At 54.1% G+C, this 19,214-nt stretch overlaps 2 protein-coding genes across 10 annotated transcripts in view; both read right to left on the reverse strand.

The window, feature by feature from the left end:
- Positions 8 to 7,661, reverse strand: TMEM51 (transmembrane protein 51). Of its 6 annotated transcripts, XM_021417288.1 has the most exons (4): positions 4,012 to 4,421; positions 3,588 to 3,791; positions 2,078 to 2,502; positions 8 to 1,191 (listed from the first exon to the last, which is right to left on the reverse strand). In XM_021417288.1, exons 3-4 carry the CDS (start codon positions 2,416 to 2,418, stop codon positions 780 to 782), a joined length of 753 nt encoding a protein of 250 aa, XP_021272963.1. In that variant the 5' UTR covers positions 2,419 to 2,502; positions 3,588 to 3,791; positions 4,012 to 4,421; the 3' UTR covers positions 8 to 779. The 6 variants fall into 6 exon arrangements, with proteins under 6 accessions (XP_021272963.1, XP_021272960.1, XP_021272964.1 ...); XM_021417285.1 differs by lacking the exons at positions 3,588 to 3,791; positions 4,012 to 4,421 and adding an exon at positions 7,406 to 7,661; XM_021417289.1 differs by lacking the exons at positions 3,588 to 3,791; positions 4,012 to 4,421 and adding an exon at positions 7,211 to 7,317.
- Positions 10,756 to 19,214, reverse strand: part of KAZN (kazrin, periplakin interacting protein) — a 147,051-nt gene continuing 138,592 nt past the window's right edge. For all 4 annotated transcript variants that reach the window (XM_021417344.1, XM_021417346.1, XM_021417347.1 and 1 more), the window contains 6 exons: positions 16,690 to 16,826; positions 15,454 to 15,624; positions 15,044 to 15,233; positions 13,729 to 13,859; positions 13,593 to 13,643; positions 10,756 to 12,533 (listed from right to left, as the gene is read on the reverse strand). In XM_021417344.1, the coding sequence (XP_021273019.1) occupies positions 12,366 to 12,533; positions 13,593 to 13,643; positions 13,729 to 13,859; positions 15,044 to 15,233; positions 15,454 to 15,624; positions 16,690 to 16,826 (848 nt within the window). In that variant the 3' untranslated portion in view covers positions 10,756 to 12,365. The remainder of the gene's footprint in view (positions 12,534 to 13,592; positions 13,644 to 13,728; positions 13,860 to 15,043; positions 15,234 to 15,453; positions 15,625 to 16,689; positions 16,827 to 19,214) is intronic.

Here is a 19,214-nt window from a genome sequence, read left to right on the forward strand (position 1 = left end):
ACTCATCCCATGTACAAAATATTTATTTAGAAAAGGACTGCTTCCACTGCATGGTCTTGTCATTTCACCCAGGACACCTCAAACATCTCGTGGCAGTCGTACGCTATGGCAGTTCCCAGCCCCAGATGGACTGTCCTGTCAATTCACAGCACAACACACAAAAGAGAAAATCACTGAGGCAAGAAATATGGTCCTCTCCTACAGGAGAACAGGCAGTGATGCCAGTAGGAAACTTCTTATGGGTAAAGCCTATGGGTCTGACAAGCTTAAGGGCTTGTTTCATTCCTCTTTGCACCAGCAAGCATGCAACTCCACAGGCACTCAGGCCAGCCCCGTGCCACTATCCCAGCCCCACTGGTGTCCAGAGCGGTGACAGCTACATCACTAACCTGACACTTTTACTTGCCTTACTCAAAAAGAAACAACAAAAAAAGAAAGACAGAACGTTTCCCTTTTCCTCTTGGAAAATTCTTATTTGGTGGCTTAGAAACCCATTGTTGGGGCAAGGCACAAAGGAGAGAAGATACGTTAGGTGGTCCTTAACTTAACAATGCAGAACACGTGTCCGGCTCTTCCAGCCTTCACATCCTTCACAGCATTGCTATTTCCCCATGGTGTTTGACACAACGCTGTCCTGGGAAGACCCAGTCCTGTTTGTGCAACGCTGCAGTCCCCACCAGATCAGTACCTCAGCATCCAGAGAGCATCCAACACTCCTGCACTCCACGACCAACCCTCTCCGAATGTTTCCAATGAGCGCAATGACCAATCCCTCCCTTCTAAGTCAACTGTTGGCTTCCAGGTGCTTTTTCCTGGATATCCTCATACTTCGGAGGTGGGGTCAATGGCTCAATTGTGATGGGGCCAGTGCTGCTCCCGTCACCGAGGTTGAGCCGGATGTCCCTGAGATGCAGCTTCTCTGACTTGATCCTCCGCACCTTGAGGGGCTTCAGGCGCTTGCTGAGTCGTGAGCTGTGCCGGCCCGGTGGCCGCTCGGTGCCAGGCTCTGCATTGGCTGCTCCCGGGGGCTGCGTGCCCTCGTCAAGCCCTGTCAGTGACTCATAGGAGGGCAGTGAGACACTGATCCTGCGGCTCCGCTCCGGGTCGTGGGGCTCTGAGTAGCCTGTGTTCATTACCTCCTCATAGCTGGGGACGTAGTAGCGGGAGGACACATCTTCATCCTCTTCTTGGCTGCAGGAGATAAAGCGTGAACATCAGCCCTGCATCACTTCAACTTCACTGGGGCATGGGGACAGAGAGAGGTGATGAAAACACAACCAGAAATTAAGGACAGAATATTGGCCCTTCTCCATTATATAGCAGTTTGAACGGTCTGCAACGCCACCTATGTTCAGGCACATTTCTATTGCCTTCATAGAACCATAAAGGTTGGAAAAGACCTCTCAGATCACCGGGTCCAACCCTAACACATCCCCACCATGCCCACTAACCATGTCCCTCAGTGCCACATCTCCACATTGAACTCCTCCAGGGACAGTGACACCCCCACCCCCAAGAGCAGACAGTGCCAACGCATCAACACTCTTTCTGAGAAGAAGTTTTTCCTAATATCCAACCTGGATGCATGTCAGGTTGGGTTCCATACCACCTTGGTTGCTCTGCCAAGAGAATCCATCCCATGAATGTGCATCTACCTGCACCCTGGTACCTGCACACCTACACTCTGCATTGCTCCTGCTTTTAACTGATGGGGTCCTGTGGCTGGACTGGGTGATCTTAGTGGTCTTTTCAACATTAATGACTTTATGAGTGGGCATGGCGGAGGTGGGCTGACATTTTGGTTGGATGGTCTTAGTGGTCTTTCCAGTCTTAATGACTCTACAGCCCCTTGTCTGTTCTGCAGCAGCCACCCATCTCTTGGGGTCAACCATGAACAGCATCTCCTGGTGCCATCCCATGCGTGTGCACCGACCAAGCAGGCATTTCACAGCTCAGCTATGCCTGCTTGGCTTCTAGAGCACAGCTTACAGATACACAATGCTTCCTTTCACCCACAACACCATCAACACGGCTGGGTTCGCTTCTCCCTGAGCTCCTGCTGCCCCACAGAGCTCACCTGTCCTCCTCCTGCTGCGAAGGCTCCGTGGACACTTGGTGCTGCACCACCCTGGGGATATCCTCGCTCTGCCTCTTCTTGTCCCGGATATTCAAGCAGATGGACAGCAGCAGCAGCAGCAGACCAGCCCCAACCAGCACATAGGCCACAGAAAACGTCTTGCTCTTAAAAATGCCTCCGCCGCCGCGGTCGGGCTTGCTGCTATTCCCAGCATTGGGTTTATCGGGGGGTCCGAAGCCGGGCATGAGGTTCCACACGGCCATGATGATGCCGAGGACGAGCATCCCCAGCCCGATGGCTGTCAGTGCGTAGTGCGACCCGTTGGTGCGAGACTGGGCCATTGCGCGTTGGCCACCTCACTGCATCCCTGGTGGCCCCGGGTGGCTACCATGCGTGCGTCGTTTGGGCAGAGCAGATGGCCAGACCTGCAGAGAGAGGAGGAGAACACTGCTCCAGTGGGTGCACCCTGATCCAGGCACTGGGCGTTGAGTACTCTGGTTCAGACCCAGCCAAGCCAATTCTGCCTGTCCAGCCTGGATGGGATGTCTGCACTTCCCCAGCTGCACACATGGGATGTGATCACTTTCCTAAAATAAACACATGCAACTGCATCTTCTGGCAGCTCGCCTCAACCTCAGCACGCACGGATGGCAGCTAGGAGTGCAACCTCACCCTGCAAACTGCATGGAAGTAACGCAGCAAGGACCCCAGATTTCCATGCCGCAGTCTGACAGCAGCATCCCATGGGTGCCAAAGCCAGCATGCAGCTGTGCAAACGTGCCACTCTGTTTTCCTTTCTTGGCTTTGCAGTGCTTGTTTGTGCAAGGAGCCATCCCTTGGACAGGATGCCGCTGCGTGCTTTTCCCATATACGCCTTTGCTCAGCATTGTGGCAACCTACGCCATTGGTCCCTGGTTTACATTTGCTTGTTTAGCTCGAGAGCATGCTGGGTCGCTGGGTCAAGGGTAGAAATGAGCAACATTCCCAGAAAATACAGCAACTTGCAGGAAAAGGCATACAAGCCAGGCAAGGAAATGGGGATCATAGAATGCTCTGAGTTGGAAGGGACCATTAAAGATCATCTTGTTCAATGGGGACGCAGAGCAAACTTCCCCATCTCAGCCCTCCACTCTTAAAATTCCCCTTTGGATGCTCCCAAAGGGCTCTCTCTGCATTCAGCACAGCCCCAGCCACGCACCAGGATGTGCTCCTAATCTCTTCCCCATTCCTGCCCTACAAAGCAGCCTGGTGAGGATGTGCCAGGCAGTGCTGCTGGAGCCTTCTTCATCAGCCACAGCTGCTCCCTGGGGCCAGCACTCACTGCCAGAGGGTCACCCAACAGCTCCCACACCCCCAACCAGAGCCCACCGCTCCGTGCTGGCAGCTCCACGCCATGCCCTTCTGCTGGAGACAGCGCCCACGCTGCAGGCGACTGTAAACTCGCTGACCTTTGCAGGTGTGGAGCATACTGCAATGGGGAATTGCATCACACGTCCCACTCCTTCCTCACCTCCCGCTGCATCCAGCCCCGTTCCTAACCACGCCGGTGCCATCGGGACCAAGCGAAGGCTGCAGGAGCTGCTCACCCCCCTACCAATGAGCTCCCATCCTTGAGCTATCCACACAGCAGAGCATCGTGCAGGCACCTGCAAAGCACTGCCAAGGGCTTTGGGGGAGGAGAAATCGCAGCAGCGCGCTGTCCTCGGCCGCGGATCTGTGGGGAGGGGAGGGATGGGGGAGAAACAGAGCTCTCATTTTGCTGGAGGAAGAGAAGGTTTCCAAAAGCAATGCACCTTCCCACCACCTCCAGCCTCCCTCTGGCACCTCTCTAAGCTGCTCTGTCATTGCAGCATTGAAAAGTTTGGCCCAGATCCCTGCCCTGCAGGGAGGGCAAATCGCATTAACCCACACGGCGACAGCCGTGCCTCTCTCACCGTTAAATTATCTCTACTTTGGGCTTATCAGAGTGCGCTCCCGTAGCCATAGCCCCGCTGCTGTGACGTCAGTGGTTGGAGAAGAGGTCTGGAAAAAGCAGTGCAGCCTCAGAGAGAAGGGAACTGGGCAGCATGGGGAAAGCTGCAGCACCTCCAGGAAAGCACCAAACCAAAGTCTCCCTATGGCCAGAAATGCATCTCCAGTTTGGCACTGGACATCCATCCGTCTGTCCGTCCATCCATCCATTCTACCATCTAGAGGAAGACGAAGCGGAGCAGAACACCTGCCACATGTTCCAGCCCTGCTCTGGCAACTGGCAGCAGGGAATTCCCAGTCCTGTGCTGCAATCCAGACACCCCCAAAGATTGTTCTTCCTCCATTTTCCCCACTTTGTTCACTGCCATTGTGAACCACCATGTGCAGCCGGTCTGTACTCACCGCCCTCGCTGCTCTGCTCCCACCTCAGTGGTGACACGGGGACATGCCCCGCGGTGGCCACCTCTGTGACCAGAGCTCCAGCCCCCGCCCCACAGCCAGCCCCACGCCAGCAGCCCCAGCCACCTTTGTCCCCATCCCACGCACACCTGCGGACTTGTGCTCACCGCTGTCAATGATTTACACCAGGAACTCCGAATCATTAAACCAGAACGGCTCTGCTTGCTCTCAGCTCCTTCCCTTGCTAGAAACCACGGCAGTCCCTGCTGCTTCCCATAACCAATCCACTGAGTCCCCTTCCTGCTCCTGCCATCAGGTCACAGCTCCAAGCCCTACTCGGGGCGAACACCAGGGTTTTCCACTCCCTAGATGAGGTCAGAGTAGATGCACAGCTCATCCCATTGGGGCCGGCCACCAGCAGCATGCCCAGGTCATGACACACGGGACCATTTTCACCTTGCAGGCAAATGAGCTCAGCAGAGGATGACACACACCGCTGATGACCGACGTGGTCCTGGGGCTGGTGGTGGCTCAGCATCTGCCTCTGCCAACTTTCAGTATCGTAGAAACATAGAATTATAGAATGGTTGGGTTGGAAGGGATCTTAAAGATCAAAGACCCATAGAATGACTTGGGTTGGAAGATTATAGACCCATGGAATGGCTTGGGTTGGAAGATTATAGACCCATAGAATGGCTGGGTTGGAAGATTGTGGAATCATAGAAAAGTTGGGTTGGAAGGGACCCCAAAGCCCACCCAGCCCCAACCCCTGCCATGGGCTGGTTGCCCCCCATCAGATCAGGCTGCTCAAACTCCATCCAGCCTGGCCCTGGGCACCTCCAGGGATGGGGCACCCACAGCTCTCCAGTATTTTGCCCAAGCCCTGAACCCTGAGATTCCCCACACTGTGGGAAACTCCTCCCTGCACCTCCCCAGCCCCAGGAGCAGGCAGGCTGATGTCAACTCCAAGGCACCTGCCTTCATCTCCATGTCTGCACCCAGCGAACCTTCTCATTAACCATTTCTCCTTCTAATTTGCGAGCACAGCCCAACCCCACAACCCTCTCCTCCACAAAGCCCTGCATACAATGAGATTCAGCCACCCCATAACCCAGAAGGGTGGGAAACACCCAGAGCTCTCCTCGCCGTGGGTTTGTCCAACTCCCGCTGGCTTTGGCCAACCTCCAGCCACTTCCATAGGCACTCACCGGGGGAATGCAGCAAGACAGAAGGACAGTCTGTTGGGTTTTGCTTCCTGCCGGCAGCGATTGGCACTAATTGCTCCCTGCGTTCCAGAGAGGCACTTTCGGAGTTATTTCCTATGCAGGTATTTGGCTCACCCACCCCTCCCCACGGCGCTTCCCCAGGAGGTGCCCACAGCAGAGCGGTGCCTCTTCCTGCCAAACCGGGCGCGCTCCGCTTTCTGCTCCCAATCCCTCTGCAGTCTCAGAGTCCCCTTCGATTTTGATTTAAAGGGAATAAAAGAACCAGCAGAGCGAGCCGGGCTGCACACTTCCCTTCCATGAAGCATTGCCCCAAGCTTTGCCCTTCCGTCGCGTTTTGGTTCCGGGCTGGTTCAGAACCAATGGCGATCACAGCGGCTGCAGAAAAGCCTGAGCCAAACCAACCAGCCTGGGGAACTCCCAGCACCCTGACCTGCTCTCTTCCTGCTTCACATAGCATTCATTGTATTCGGAACCTTTGGTTTGTCATTTTTTTTTTTTAGTTCTAGATTTCCTGATTCTGATTTTTCACGCCGCGGATACAGGAATTAAAGGCGTCACGTGGGCTCCTCTCTGCCAGCTGAGAGATCCAGCCCGTCTCCAGAAGCAAACCCTCAATCTGGAACCCACGGAACCATCCAGACACCACCTGGACGTTATCCAAACACCACATGGACACCAGCCGGACACCAACCTGCCATGAAACTCATCGGGACGAAGACGCACATTTGGGATTGGGCACCCACCCTTGAGCGAAGCGCACAGATTTGCTTCGCCAAGCTCTGCACCGATGGTTTTTTTGGAAGCATCGCAGCGATTACTCCCAATGGAAAACCCACTGAGCACACAACGCCCAGCTCGGACCAGCCCTACAGAGCCACCTCGAGCTTTGTTTGCTCTCCAAACACTGCGCCTCGCACAGGGCCGCCGTCCTCCAGCAGCCACGCTGTGCACCGACCCCAAAGCACCATTGGGTTCGGTGTAGGGTTTGCCATTCCCCTTCCCTTCCTGCATTCAGGAGAGCCACCCCCAGTGCTGTGGGGTGACAGTGTGCCCCGAGCCTCATCTCTGCCCCACGACTGCCCCGCATCTCCTCCCCATATCTCCATACATCCCCATGTCCCCATGTCACTGTGCCGTCCATCTCTGCCCCACATCTCCCACCTCCTCCTGCTTGGCCTTGTGCTCCTGCAGGCCGTGTCCCCCCATAACCCCAAATCATCCAACTTCCCAAGTCCCTCTGTCTCCTATCTCCGCCCCACATCTCTGCCCCACATTACCTTCTCCTGCTCAGTGTTGTGCTCCTGAAGGCTGTGACCCCATAACCCCATATGACTCCACATGACCCCATACCCCCATCTGTGTACCACACCTGCGTGTACCCCTTATATATCCATGCCTGCCCCACATCCCTTCCCCACACAACACCTTCTCCTGCTCAGTGCATGTCCCCCCCCAATATGTCCCCATATTGCCCCCTATCTTCATACCAACCCATAACCCTGTGCCCCCCAAGTCCCACCTGTACCCCACACATTACCTTCTCCTGCTCTTTGTGCTTCCCAAACCCAGCGCTGGCGCCCGGGGGACAACACCCGATCCCACCCCAACCCGGTGCCACCCCTCGTCCCAATCTCATCCCATCCCGGAGCCATAACGCTGCCCCAGCCCCACTCCGACCCCACAGGACCCCACTCCCCTCCCGGCCCCACGCAGCCCCCGGGACGCCACGCACCTCCCGACAGCGGCAGCGGCGGGGAACCTCCCCGGGGCGGTGCTGCGGTGCCGGGGCCGGGCTGGGAGCGTTGCGCTCCGGCTGCAGCTCCGGCTCCGCCCGCTCTGGGCTCCCCCTCCGCCTCCCCCGGCGCTTCCCTTTCCCACGGGCTTGGAGCACTGCCCATTATTTCCCATAATTTCTCCACTATTTCCCATGATTTCCCATTATTTCTCCATTATTTCCCCATATTTTCCCATTATTTCCCACTACTTCCCATTATTTCTCCATCCTTCCCCCTTTTTTTTCCCCACATCTCCATTATTTCTCCATAATCTCCCATTATTACTTACTATTTCCCATTATTTCTCCGTTATTTCTCTATGATTTCCCATTATTTCTCTATGGTTTCCCATTATTTCTCTATGATGTCCCATTATTTCTCTATGATTTCCCATTATTTCTCTATTATTTCCCACTATTTCTCTATTATTTCCCACTATTTCCCATTATTTCTCCATTATCTCTCGATTATTTTCCATTATTCCCCCATATTTCCCCATTATTTCCCACTATTTCCCATTGTTTCTCTATTATTCCCCATTATTTCTCACTCTTTCTCCTTATTTCCCCATATTTCCCCATTATTTCCCATAATTTCTCCATTATGTCCCATTATTGCTCACTCTTTCTCACCATTTCCCCATATATCCCCATTATTTCCCATAATTTCTCCATTATTTCCCATTTGCCCCCATCATTACCCACAGTTTCCCATTACGTCCCCGTATTTCCCCATCCCCTCGATGCAACCAGATGGGATTTTCCACTGACTCCCCTACTCCCCTGGGGGCAGAGCGGGCGCTGCCCTTCCGCCTCTCGCCCAACCCAGCGGGCAACGAGCCCAGAGCTGCTCCGTAACGCTGCACAATTACCGACACACAGAGACGTCCTGCCCTTTGTACGGCTCGTTTTGCATTTTCGGGCTTGGCTGTACCACCGTGCTCCCTCAACCCCACACCAACCTTTTGCATGGGAGCAGTCCCCGCAGAGATTTCTCTGTTCTTCGGCAAGAAAATGGAACTCAAGCCGACTTCACCCACCAGCGCCGCTGCCATCGAGTCAGCTCTGTCCTCGCTGACACCAGGGAATGAGCCCTGCGTGTTCAGCCAAACCCTACAGCTCTGGAGCCAACCCTTATGGGCTGCAACCAGAGCTGCTGCAGCTCAATGAGCTCCTTGTGCTCCCTTCCACAAAGCTGAACATTTGGCCAAGAACGGACTTCTCCATGGCCACGGGACGATGAGCTCTGGCCCCGTTCCCTTTGGAGCTCAGGGGTTGTCCCAGAGCTCTGGGTGCTCCTGGATGGCCCAACCCCAAAGCCAACCCCACGCCCAATGCCACCGCCATGCCCGCAGCCCAGGGGGGACCTTTGGAAGAAGAGGAGTTGGGTTTGGGTTGAGCTGAGCCCCCAGCCCGCACGTATCTGAGTAAGGAGAGCTGTTTTATAGGGTTAATTCAGGAACAGGACACACCTCTGTTTCTTTGGGTTCTCCGTGGATCGCTGAGCGCTGCGGCGGCGATAAATCCCGGCTGCGTGCTCCCTCCTCTGTCCATAGGGCGCAGCAGCAACCCGAGCCCAGCTGCGCCCTTCTGGGGCTGGGGGATGCTCAGCTGGGACACAACAGGGATGCAGCAGGGGTGTAGAGAGGATGGAGCGGGGGATGCAGCTGGGATGCAGATGGGATGGAATGAAGACGAAGCAGGGATGTATCAGAGATACACCAGGGATGCAGCGGGGATGCAGCTGGGATGGAATGGGGATGCATTGGGGATGGAGCAGAGATGCAGTGGGGATGGAATGGAGGTGCAGGAGGGATGCAGAAGGGATGTGGTAGGGATGCATTGGGGATGCAGCAGGATTGCAGCAGGATTGCAGCAGGATTGCAGCAGGGTTGCAGCAGAGATACAGCAGAGATGCAGTAGGGATGCAGCAGAGATGCAGGGGGGGGGTGTATTGGGGATGGAATGGGGATGCAGCAGAGATGCAGCAGAGATGAGGTAGAGATGCAGCAGGGATGTGGTAGGAATGCAGCAGAGATGCAGTGGGGATGCAGCAGGGATGGAATGGGGATGCAGCAGGGATGCAGCAGGGATGCAGCAGGGATGCAGCAGGGATGCAGCAGGGATGCAGCAGGGATCAGTAGGGATGTAACAGGGATGTAATGGGGATGAAGTAGGGATGCAACAGAGATACAGCAGGGATACTGCAGAGATGTAGCAGGGATGCAGCAGGGATCCAGAGGGGATGCACACAGACCAGTTAGCAACAGACAGCCTTAAAAACAGGAACAACCTACAGGTCAACCAGAAATTCGAGGCCACATTCTCCAAATCAGCTTCAAAGTGCAGTTTCCTTCGGCTTTGGCAGCCACTCCCATGCTGCATGATATAGCATTGACAAATATTTGCCGGCAACCTCAGCCACGGGCTGCGCCGGGCTTATCTCACTATAGTCACACCTCAATGCCATGTTTTATTCCCATTAATACTCCATCATACTGCTAATTAACAGGGCTGCACCGCCAGCTGGCAACCGGTGTGTGTTTCCCTTCCCATTGCTCACAATGCTCCTGCCTAGTTCCAGGCACGACACCATGGGCTTCGGATGCGTAAAATATCCAGTGTTCATCCTATTTTGTTGTATTGCTGTTCTGTATTATCCAGGGTTGCCCTTGCATCCTCCAGTCCAAAAGGCTGCCTGTCGATCTTAGCCCTTGGGAGACGGGCAGACCCAACTTTGCACAACCTGACCCCAAGATACGGGGTAGAAAACCAAGCATACAGGAACATATTTTCCTGCTGTGCTGCCCTATGGGAGAAAAAATAAATTCTTACCTGTTTCTGCAGGGTGTATCAGCCCAGACTGGTGCCGAGTTGCTCCATGCACAATGGGGACATCCACCCTACACCCTTCCCAAGCCCATCTCATTGCCTTGGCCATGGTGGACTCCATCCCTAGCATCGCATCCATGGATCCCGGATGGATCCTGGCTAGATCCACACACCCCCATGTCCTTACCTATAAGAAATCCCAATTCTGCGTGCTCCCATGGCTCGAAAAACCCAAACCCATCCCATGACGGGGATGGCACTGTTGGTGGGGCACCCAACAGCATGCCCTGTTGGCACCCAGAGGTGCTGCAATGATGCTGGGCTGCCCAGTGCCCTGTCCCCACCTCCACCCCCCTCCCACATCCCCTCTGCACCACCCAATGGATCCCATTGGTCAGGACACGGGGACAGGTCAACCCAGTGCCCAGCCCCACCACCAATCCCCGACCTCAACTGAACCACGTAGAGCTCACCCGTACTTTAAAATAAGCTTTATTTAGATTTTTTATAATTTTTTTTTGTTTGTAATATTTGCATCCATGCCTTCAAGGATCCTCCCCCCCCTTCACGGGGGAGAAAAAAGTTAAATCTAAGGTTACCCATAATCCATATGCTATTTCCCGAAGTTCTCTCTTTTAAATAAATCATCCTCTTAGTAAGTTCTTTTTTTTTTTTCTTTTTTCTTTTTTTTTTTTTTTAGAATTATTTCCTAATTTAAAAAATTAAAAAAAAAAAAAAAAAAAAAGCTGAAATGCAAAGGAAACTACTCGATACCAAAGGAGATCGCTCGTCTGCTTTCGCCGGCGGAGAGATTAAATTATTAAAAAAAAAAAAAAAAAAATTAAATGCAAGGAGAAAAACGAACAAAACAACCGGGAAAAAAAAAAATAAAATCAATGTATAAAAAAACGCTTTTCTGCAGAAAAATTCTGCTTTTCCTCCCCAGCCCTCCCCGCAGCATCACAAGGGGGGAACGCGGAGCACGGGAGTGAGTGTCAGTGATTTAAGACAAAATAGCCCCATTCAAACGGGGGCGCGCGTCTCGGAATTCAGAAAAATAATACACTATTATAGCACTATTAAATAAATCTCCATCCATTTTTTTTGTGTTCCTTTTTAAGAGCTTCCAATGACACCGCTGAGCGTTGAAGCATACAGGCTGCGAGCTCGTCGTTGAGCGGAGCGCGGTTTTGAAGCATCTCCCCCCCCTCCCCCCAAAATTGGCACTGCTCTATAGGGATGTTGCTTTCCCTCAGCCCCTGGCACCCCCAGTTTTAATGCCAGCAAAGGGTGAGCACCCCAAATCCACATTGCTTCCCGGGAAGCTCCGAGGTCGCTGGGTTTTTCCAAGGCTTTAAGTGCTCCCACGCCGTCCCCGTTCCCCATCCCCTTCCTCCTTCCCCATCCCTCCCCAGCGACGTGGAAAAATATTTCAAAAAAAACAAAAAACAAACAAAAAAAACCCCCAACATTTCTGCAATAATTTAGTTAGAATAGCTCCTCTCTGGGTTTGTGCAAATAAATTAAAACGACACAAGGGAAGGGGGAAAAAACACAGATTCCAGAAGGCGTCACGACGAGCCCGTGTGCTGCCACCTCCTCGGGGGACGACGTCGCGGTGGACGCAATTTGGGTGGGTTTAATTTCTTGGTTTTGTGTGTTTTTTCTTTTTTTAAGGTCTCTGAAGGTGGTGGGGTCCCATTCTCCGAGGTGGGGTCCCCCCCCGCAGGACAGGCTCCAGAAAACAGCGGTTTCGGACAAGAGACGTCACAAGCACAAAGTGCACGAGATTCCCGTTATTTACAGACACACAGCAGTCCTTCAAGTTTCAAGTTTCGTCAAAAAGGAGCAGGTTTGGGGAATAAAAACGAACAAAAAACGAAAAAAAAAAAAAAAAAAAAAAAAAAAAAAAGTCCCCCAAACGACAAAAAAAAAAAAAAAAAAGAAGAAGAAGAAGAAGAAGTGACGACAAAGGAAGAGTTACCGGAATGCTTAAAAAAAATAAAATAAAAATAGGAGGGGGGGACAAAATTACACCGTGATTGGGTATGCACACGTGGGGGCTGTACATTGTCGGGGGCAGGGGTCACCAGTCCGCGTCCTCCTCGATGTAGTAGTCGGGGGCCGTGCCGTCGAACAGCCCCGGGTCGAGGGATTTGCGCTGCTTGCCCCGGGCGAACACCCGCGAGATGGAGCCAAAGCCCATCTTCTCCTTCTTCTTTTTCCGTTTTTGGTCCTCGAGGTCTTCCAGAGACTGCAGGGAGAGGAGGGGTGGAGGTGGTATGGCTCATCTTTGGGGTTTTGCTGGTGGATTTGTCACTAAGCCCTTGCCTGCGGTGGGGCTGTGCGTGGGGTATACAGCCCATCACCACCGTGCCCACGAAACTATGTCACACAGTCATAGCATCATGAAGGTTGGAGAAGGCCTCCACGATCACCAAGTCCAACCATCATCCCATCACCACCGTGCCCACTGACCACATCTCTAAGTAGAATCACTAAGGTTTGAGAAGATCTCCAAGATCATCAAGTTCAACCATCAACCCATCCCCACCATGCCCGCTGACTGTGTCCCCAAACAGAATGATGGAATAATTAAGGTTGGAGAAGACCGCCAAGATCATCAAGTCCAACCATCAACCCACCACCACCACACCCATTAACCACATCCCTAAATACAATCATGAAGGTTGAAGAAGTCCTCCAAGATCATCCAGCCCAACCATCAACCCATCCCCACCATGCCCACTGACTATGTCCCTAAATAGAATCATTAAAGTTGGACAAGACCGCCAAGATCACCAAGTCCAACCATCAACCCATCCCCACTATGCCCATTGACCGTGTCCCTAAATAGAATGATAGAATAATTAAGGTTGAAAAAGACCACCAAGATCATCAAGTTCAACCACCAACCCATCCTGTCACGCTTGCTGACCACATCCCTGACGCATCTCCATGCTGAACACCTCCGGGGATGTTCAGCACCACCAAACACACAGATCCCAGTGAATACTGAGGGCCAGGTCCTGAACTTTTGCATCTGAAGTCATGGGGAGACCCAACCTCCTCCCTCCCCACGTTATCAGGAGTTTGGTTTCTCAGTGCCATCGCCACAGGATGTCAGCTCCTGCTACACAGCAAAGCCACAGGAAAGCCCAGCTACCATCTGCATGAACACCCACAGCTTTTTAGGGTAAAACACAGAAGAATAATTCAACAGCTCCATCAGTGCCTCTCAGCACCCCAAAAACCACCCTTTAGTGCAAGATGGGCTTTTGGGAGAGGTATTTCCAGGGCAGCACTGTCCTACCTGTACGATGGGGTTGTGCAAGTTCTTCTGTACCGGTCCGGGGCTGTCCCCCTGCAACAAGAAGGGGACGGGTTACGTTGAAACAGCGGGAACACAGCGTGGGCACCCACAGCACCTGGCTGCCCCCGGGACTTACGTTGCAGAGCGAGTGCGTCCGGTGTCGCGGCGAGTTGATGTCGCTCGGCGTGGACGATCGGTCGCCTTCTGCTGCTGACGCGTCGGAGATGATGGACGGCTGCCGGGAGTGGCAGGGGCTCACCCGGACCGCTGTGAGGCAATGGGGGGATAGGGGTCAGCAGTGGCAAAGCTCGGGTGTAGGGCTGCCCCACAGCGTGAGCGAAACCCTCACGCAAATGCCAGATCGTGTGCAAAACCCAGCAACCCCGTGCACAACATAAACCTGCGCAAAAACCAAGGAAACGCTGTGCAAAAAAACAGATCCTCTACAAAACCCCAAGAGATCTCCAGCAAACCTCCGTGCAAAACTTAAATCCCCAAGCAAAACCCCCACCTGCAGTGCAAAACCCAAATCCATGACCAACCCAGGTGATCCTGCTCAAAACCACAGCAACTCCCCGTGCAAAACCTAAACTTCTGTGCGAAACCCCAGTGCAAGACCTGAGGCCGTGCAAAATCCCAAGCATCCCCTGTGCAAAAGCAGTTCCTGTTCAAAAATTCAGCAACTTCTAAATCTTTATGCAAAACCTGAGCCTGCTGTGCAAAATCCCAAGTATGCTCTGTGCAAAATCCCGGATTCTCTCCCAAACTCCAGCAACTCCCTGTGCAAAAACCAACACGCTATGGAAAACCTAAGGCTGTGCAAAACTCCTAGCAACTCCCTGTGCAAAGCCTAAACCCTCATGCAAAACCCCAGCCTGCTGTGCAAAACCTAAACCTGTGCAAAAGCCCAAGTACCCTCTGTGCAATGACTCTGATCCTCTTCAAAAATGCAACTCCCTGCGCAGAACCTAAATCCCTATGCAAAACCCGAGCCTGCTGTGCAAAAAACTCAAGTATCCCCTGCGCAAACCTCCAGATTCTGTTCACAACCCCAGCAACCTCCTGTGCAAAACCTAAACCCCTATGCAAAATCCCAGCCTGCTGTGCAAGACCTAAACCTGTGCAAAACCCCCTGCAGCCTGCTGTGCAAGACCTAAACCCCTATGCAGAGGCTCAGCCTGCAGTGCAATGAAACAAGCGCGCCCTGTGCAAAACCCAAGTCCTGTTCTACACCTCAGCAAAACCTGAACCCATGGAAATACTTCATGTGCAAGAAGGCTGACGCTGTCCTAAACCCCAGCAACCCTCTGTGCAAAACCCAAACCCCCGTGTGCAAGACCTACACCCAGGCAAAACAAGCCCCCTCAGTGCAAAAACGCCGCTCCTGTTCAAGACCCCAGCAACAACCCATGCAAACACGAAGCTGGTGCACAAACCAGCACAGGTCTCACCTTGCCGGTCGGCCGAGTGCGCGGGGTGGGAGTGGTACAGGGTCTGCTGGCTCTGCCGGATGGCGGCGGTGAGCGGCAGGTCGGCCTGCAGCACCCACTCCTGGTTGCCGTTCAGCACCGTCTCGCCCGGCATGGCCAAGGAATGGCGTTTGGGGACGTCCTTGGTCAGCGTGGCCAGGGATTGCTTGGCCTGCGGGGGACACTGCAATCAGCACCTGGATGCAACGCTGCAGCACTGCGGGGACAGCGTTCGGATGCCGTACTTGCAGTATCGCAACAAACCCGAAAGATGCAACCTTGTGAGAGTGCTCAAATGCGACACTGCTACCTCCACCTCAATGCAATAAACGCTGAGCCCTGACCCAAACCAGGCATCCCCCGGCTGGGAAACACCGTGGGGCTGGGCTCACCATGGCCAGCTCGGCCTCCAGCTCCTTCATGCGGTTGTCTTTGAGGTCGAGCTGGGAGCGCAGGGCGCTGGCATGGTCCGTGGCCTCCTTGGCTTGTCGCCGCAGCTCCCACTTCTCCCGTTCCAGCAGGTCCTTCTCCTTAGCCAGGGCCTTCACCGCATCCTCGCTCTCCTGTTGCAACGTGGGGAAGGTGTTGAGATAGGGAATGGCCCAAATCCCCCCTTCCCAGCCCTCCCTGCAGGCACTGTATCCCAAAATGGGATGCCCGTGCCCCAAAATGAGATGCCTGTGTCCCACAATGGGATGCCTGTGCCCCAAAATGGGATGCCTGTGCCCCCAAAATGGGATGCCTGTGTACCAAAATAGGATGTCTGTGCCCCAAATCTGAACACCTGTGCCCCAAAATGAGATGCCTGTGCCCCAAAATGGGACACCTGTATCTGACAATGGGACGCCTGTGCCCCAAAACGGGATGCCCATGCCCCAAAATGGGATGCCGGCGTCCCGGAATGAGACGCCTGTATCCCAAAACAAGATGCTCGTGTCCCAAAATGGGATGTCTGTGCCCCACCCAAAATGAGATGCAAGCACCACATCCCAAAGCTGGAGAGCTCCACCAGCAACCCACCCCATGCTCCTTGTTTTTTTCTATGCATCGAAGATCGCAATGGGTTCCTTGTGGCAGGGGAAAAACGTCCCCGTGGCTGCCCCAGCTAACCCCGAGCTGGCTGCGAGTGCTGCTCCTATGGCACCAGCCTTCAAAAATAGCAAATTTCTCCCTTTGCATGGAAAAAAGCCCAGAATAGCTGCGGGAGCCGGGTTCCCACGCTCGCTCGTGCCTGCGGACGGCAGAACCTCGAGCACAACAGGAAGCCTTGCCTGCAACCCCCCACGCTTTCCATCCCGAAAACATCCCAAAAATGCTCTTTATGACGGAGCAACCGTTTGTGCGTGCGTTCTGCACGCCCCAACCTTGCAGGCACACGGAATGGGGCATCCCCAGCAGCGAGTTGCGTTAGGGCTTTGGCCAGCAAAAGGGACCGGATAAAACGGGCTGCCCAGAGATACCCCGTCCCTGCAGACACCCACGGTCAGGCTGGAAGGGCTCTGAGCACTGATAGAGCTGCGGGTGCTCACGGCAAGGGGGGGGGTTGGACCAGGAGGCCTTTTAGGGTCACCCCCCCCAAAAAAAAAACCCAACCTGAAGCCACAAAGGCAGAGAAGCCACGTGCTCACTTTCCGGTGCTGCTCGTAGTTGCGGATGAAGTCGCGGAGCTGCTCCTCGCGGCTCTCCAGCGTGGCATACAGCTGCTGCATCTGGCTCACCAGGTCCGTCTTCTCCGCCTTCAAGCGCTTGCGGTCGGCTTTCATGGCTGCAAAGAGAGCATCGGGGTCACCCGGGCCCCCCAGCATCACCCCATTCTGTAGGGCTGGCTTCCTGCTGCTGCCTTCCGCCGTGCCATGCAATCAATGCGACCCTAGAGGTCTTTTCCGACCTTAACGATTCCAGGATCATGTTCATGTGATCCCAGATGGAAAAGCTACCAAGCCCTGCACAGGAGGGATGCACAAACCCATCGTGTCGCATTAACATTCACTTAATTTCTCCTGTTTCTCCATCCCAACCATGAAATCCAATGTTGTCACCGTGACTAACCCATAAAATCGGTCAGCCTTGCGTGGGGATCCTTGCCCTGTAATTAAATACGCGCTCATTGAGCCCAGCCTTCGACACCTGCACGCAGCATCTTGCTGGCACCCTGCAGCCAGCGTCCGGCCCTGCAGAAACGGGACATCCCAGTGCAACACTTGGTTTTAGGAAAAGCATTTCCATGGGGGATTTTGCCTCGGGGGAATTTGCCTGGGAACACCCCCACGAGGAAGCCAAAGGCTTTCCAAACCAAATCAGACCCCAAGTGGGCAACAAGGAGGTGGTCGCTGCCTTCTGATGGGATGGTAAGGGTCTTCTTCGGGTCCTTGACCAGGGACATCTACATCCATGTCCTGGGAACCCCATATCCACCCTTATCTACCAGGGGACCCTGGATTCACCTCCATCTCCTGGGGGTCCTCATTTACACCTCCATCTCATGAGGATCTCATATCTACCCTTATATGCTGGGGGACCCTGGATTCCCCTCCATCTCCTGGGGACCCCAGCTCCATCTCCATCTCCTGGGGCACCCACTATCCACCTCCATCTCTTTGGGAGTCCATATCTACCTCCATCTCCTGGGGGACCCAAGATCCACCTCCATCTCATGGGGACCTCCTATCCATCTCCACCTCCTTGGGGACCCCCTATTCATCTCCATCTCCTTGGGAGTCCATATGCACCTCCATCTCCTGGGGACCCTGTATCCACCCTCAGCTGCCGGGGTTCCCCAGATCCCCCTCCACCTCACGGGATCCCCAGGACGTTGAACGATTTCATTCTGGACGTTCCACGATCACAAAATAAGGCGCAAGGGACAGAACCAGCCCAGAGGAAGGAGCTGGAACGCAACACCCCGCTCCAAGCCGCATCCCACGCCGCACCAGTTCTGTGCTGGGAGATGTAAATGCTGCAGGACGGCAGCAGGAAGAGCTGCACTCCGCTCCCTTCTGCTCCAGGAAGGTCTCCCTGGCGTGGGACAACCCAGGAAGGCATTTCCCTACGGATGGAGGCTCCGTTCATCCCTCTCCAACCCCAAACCGGACCCTCATGGAGGTGCAGGGCTGTCACAGAGGCTGGATCCCCCCCTCCCCTCCCGCACTCTCTGCCTCCGCCGTGCTTCCAGGCTCGCAGCCAAGCATGGGAGCGGATTTCCCTAACGTTTCCCTACGATTTCCCCCATCGCTTGCCTGCTAACAACGCAGCGTGCGTGCAGCCGGCGGGGAGGATGCTGCAGCCGCGCGTGGGGACCGGAGCCTGAGATCCTGCAGCCGAGCAGAGCCTGGCCACGTTCCCATCGGCTCCGTTCCCCAAACGTGTGCTGTTTTTTCTTCTTTTTTTTTTTTCCCCCCGGAGTCGCTGCCCTTTTTCCGCACCCCCACCCCCTCCTATTTTTTTTTTTCTTTTGGCAGGAGTTTTCATGGGAAGGAAAAAGGATTTCTTCAGCGTCCCGGAACCGCTGCGCTGCCGCCCAGCCCGTGGGGATGGATCCAGCACCGTGGGCTTTGCCAAAGGATGGGAAGAGGCTTCCAGGGTTGGAAGGAGGGAGGGAGGAAGAAGGGATGTAAATGGGCTGCTGGCTGCGCTGCTCCCAAGGGCAAGCTGAGATTCCCTCGCCCCATCCCTCACACCTGCAGGGAAGTCCTGCAAAACAAATCCCAGTGGCTTCTCCAGCTGACCAATAAAAGCCCAACTGAGGAAAAAAACCCCAGCACCGTGATATTCTTTAAACACTCGTTATTCTCAAGCCATTCTGGCGGTGCAGGGGAAGGCTCGGCGCTCACCTGCAGCATTTTGGGGTTTTTTTTGCTATCTAAACTATCAGTCCCATGGGATTTCCCATGGAGAAGGGGCAAGGCAGCCTGGTCAAACAGCTCACGAGAACCATTTCCAACCCTCGTAATGCACCAAAAATCTCTAAAAAGGTCTATTTGATTCATTTGCACATCATCAAAGAGCAATAAAACTAAAAACACAGAGACCACGGATGCTGCTTCTTTTTCCTTTTCTTTCTTTTCCTTCCCTTCCCCTTTTCTTTCCTTTTCCTTCCCTTCCCCTTTTCTTTCCTTTTCCTTCCCTTCCCCTTTTCTTTCCTTTTCCTTCCCTT

Source organism: Numida meleagris, chromosome 20 (genome assembly GCF_002078875.1).
Source record: "Numida meleagris isolate 19003 breed g44 Domestic line chromosome 20, NumMel1.0, whole genome shotgun sequence".
Classification (NCBI taxonomy): Eukaryota; Metazoa; Chordata; class Aves; order Galliformes; family Numididae; genus Numida; species Numida meleagris.

Coding starts and splice junctions, on each gene's coding strand:
- TMEM51 (XM_021417285.1), bottom strand. CDS start 2,418: ATGGCCCAGTCTCGCACCAACGGGTCGCACTACGCACTGACAGCCATC. Junction 1,192..2,077: donor TCGCAGCAGGAGGAGGACAG/GTGAGCTCTGTG, acceptor TATCTCCTGCAG/CCAAGAAGAGGATGAAGATG.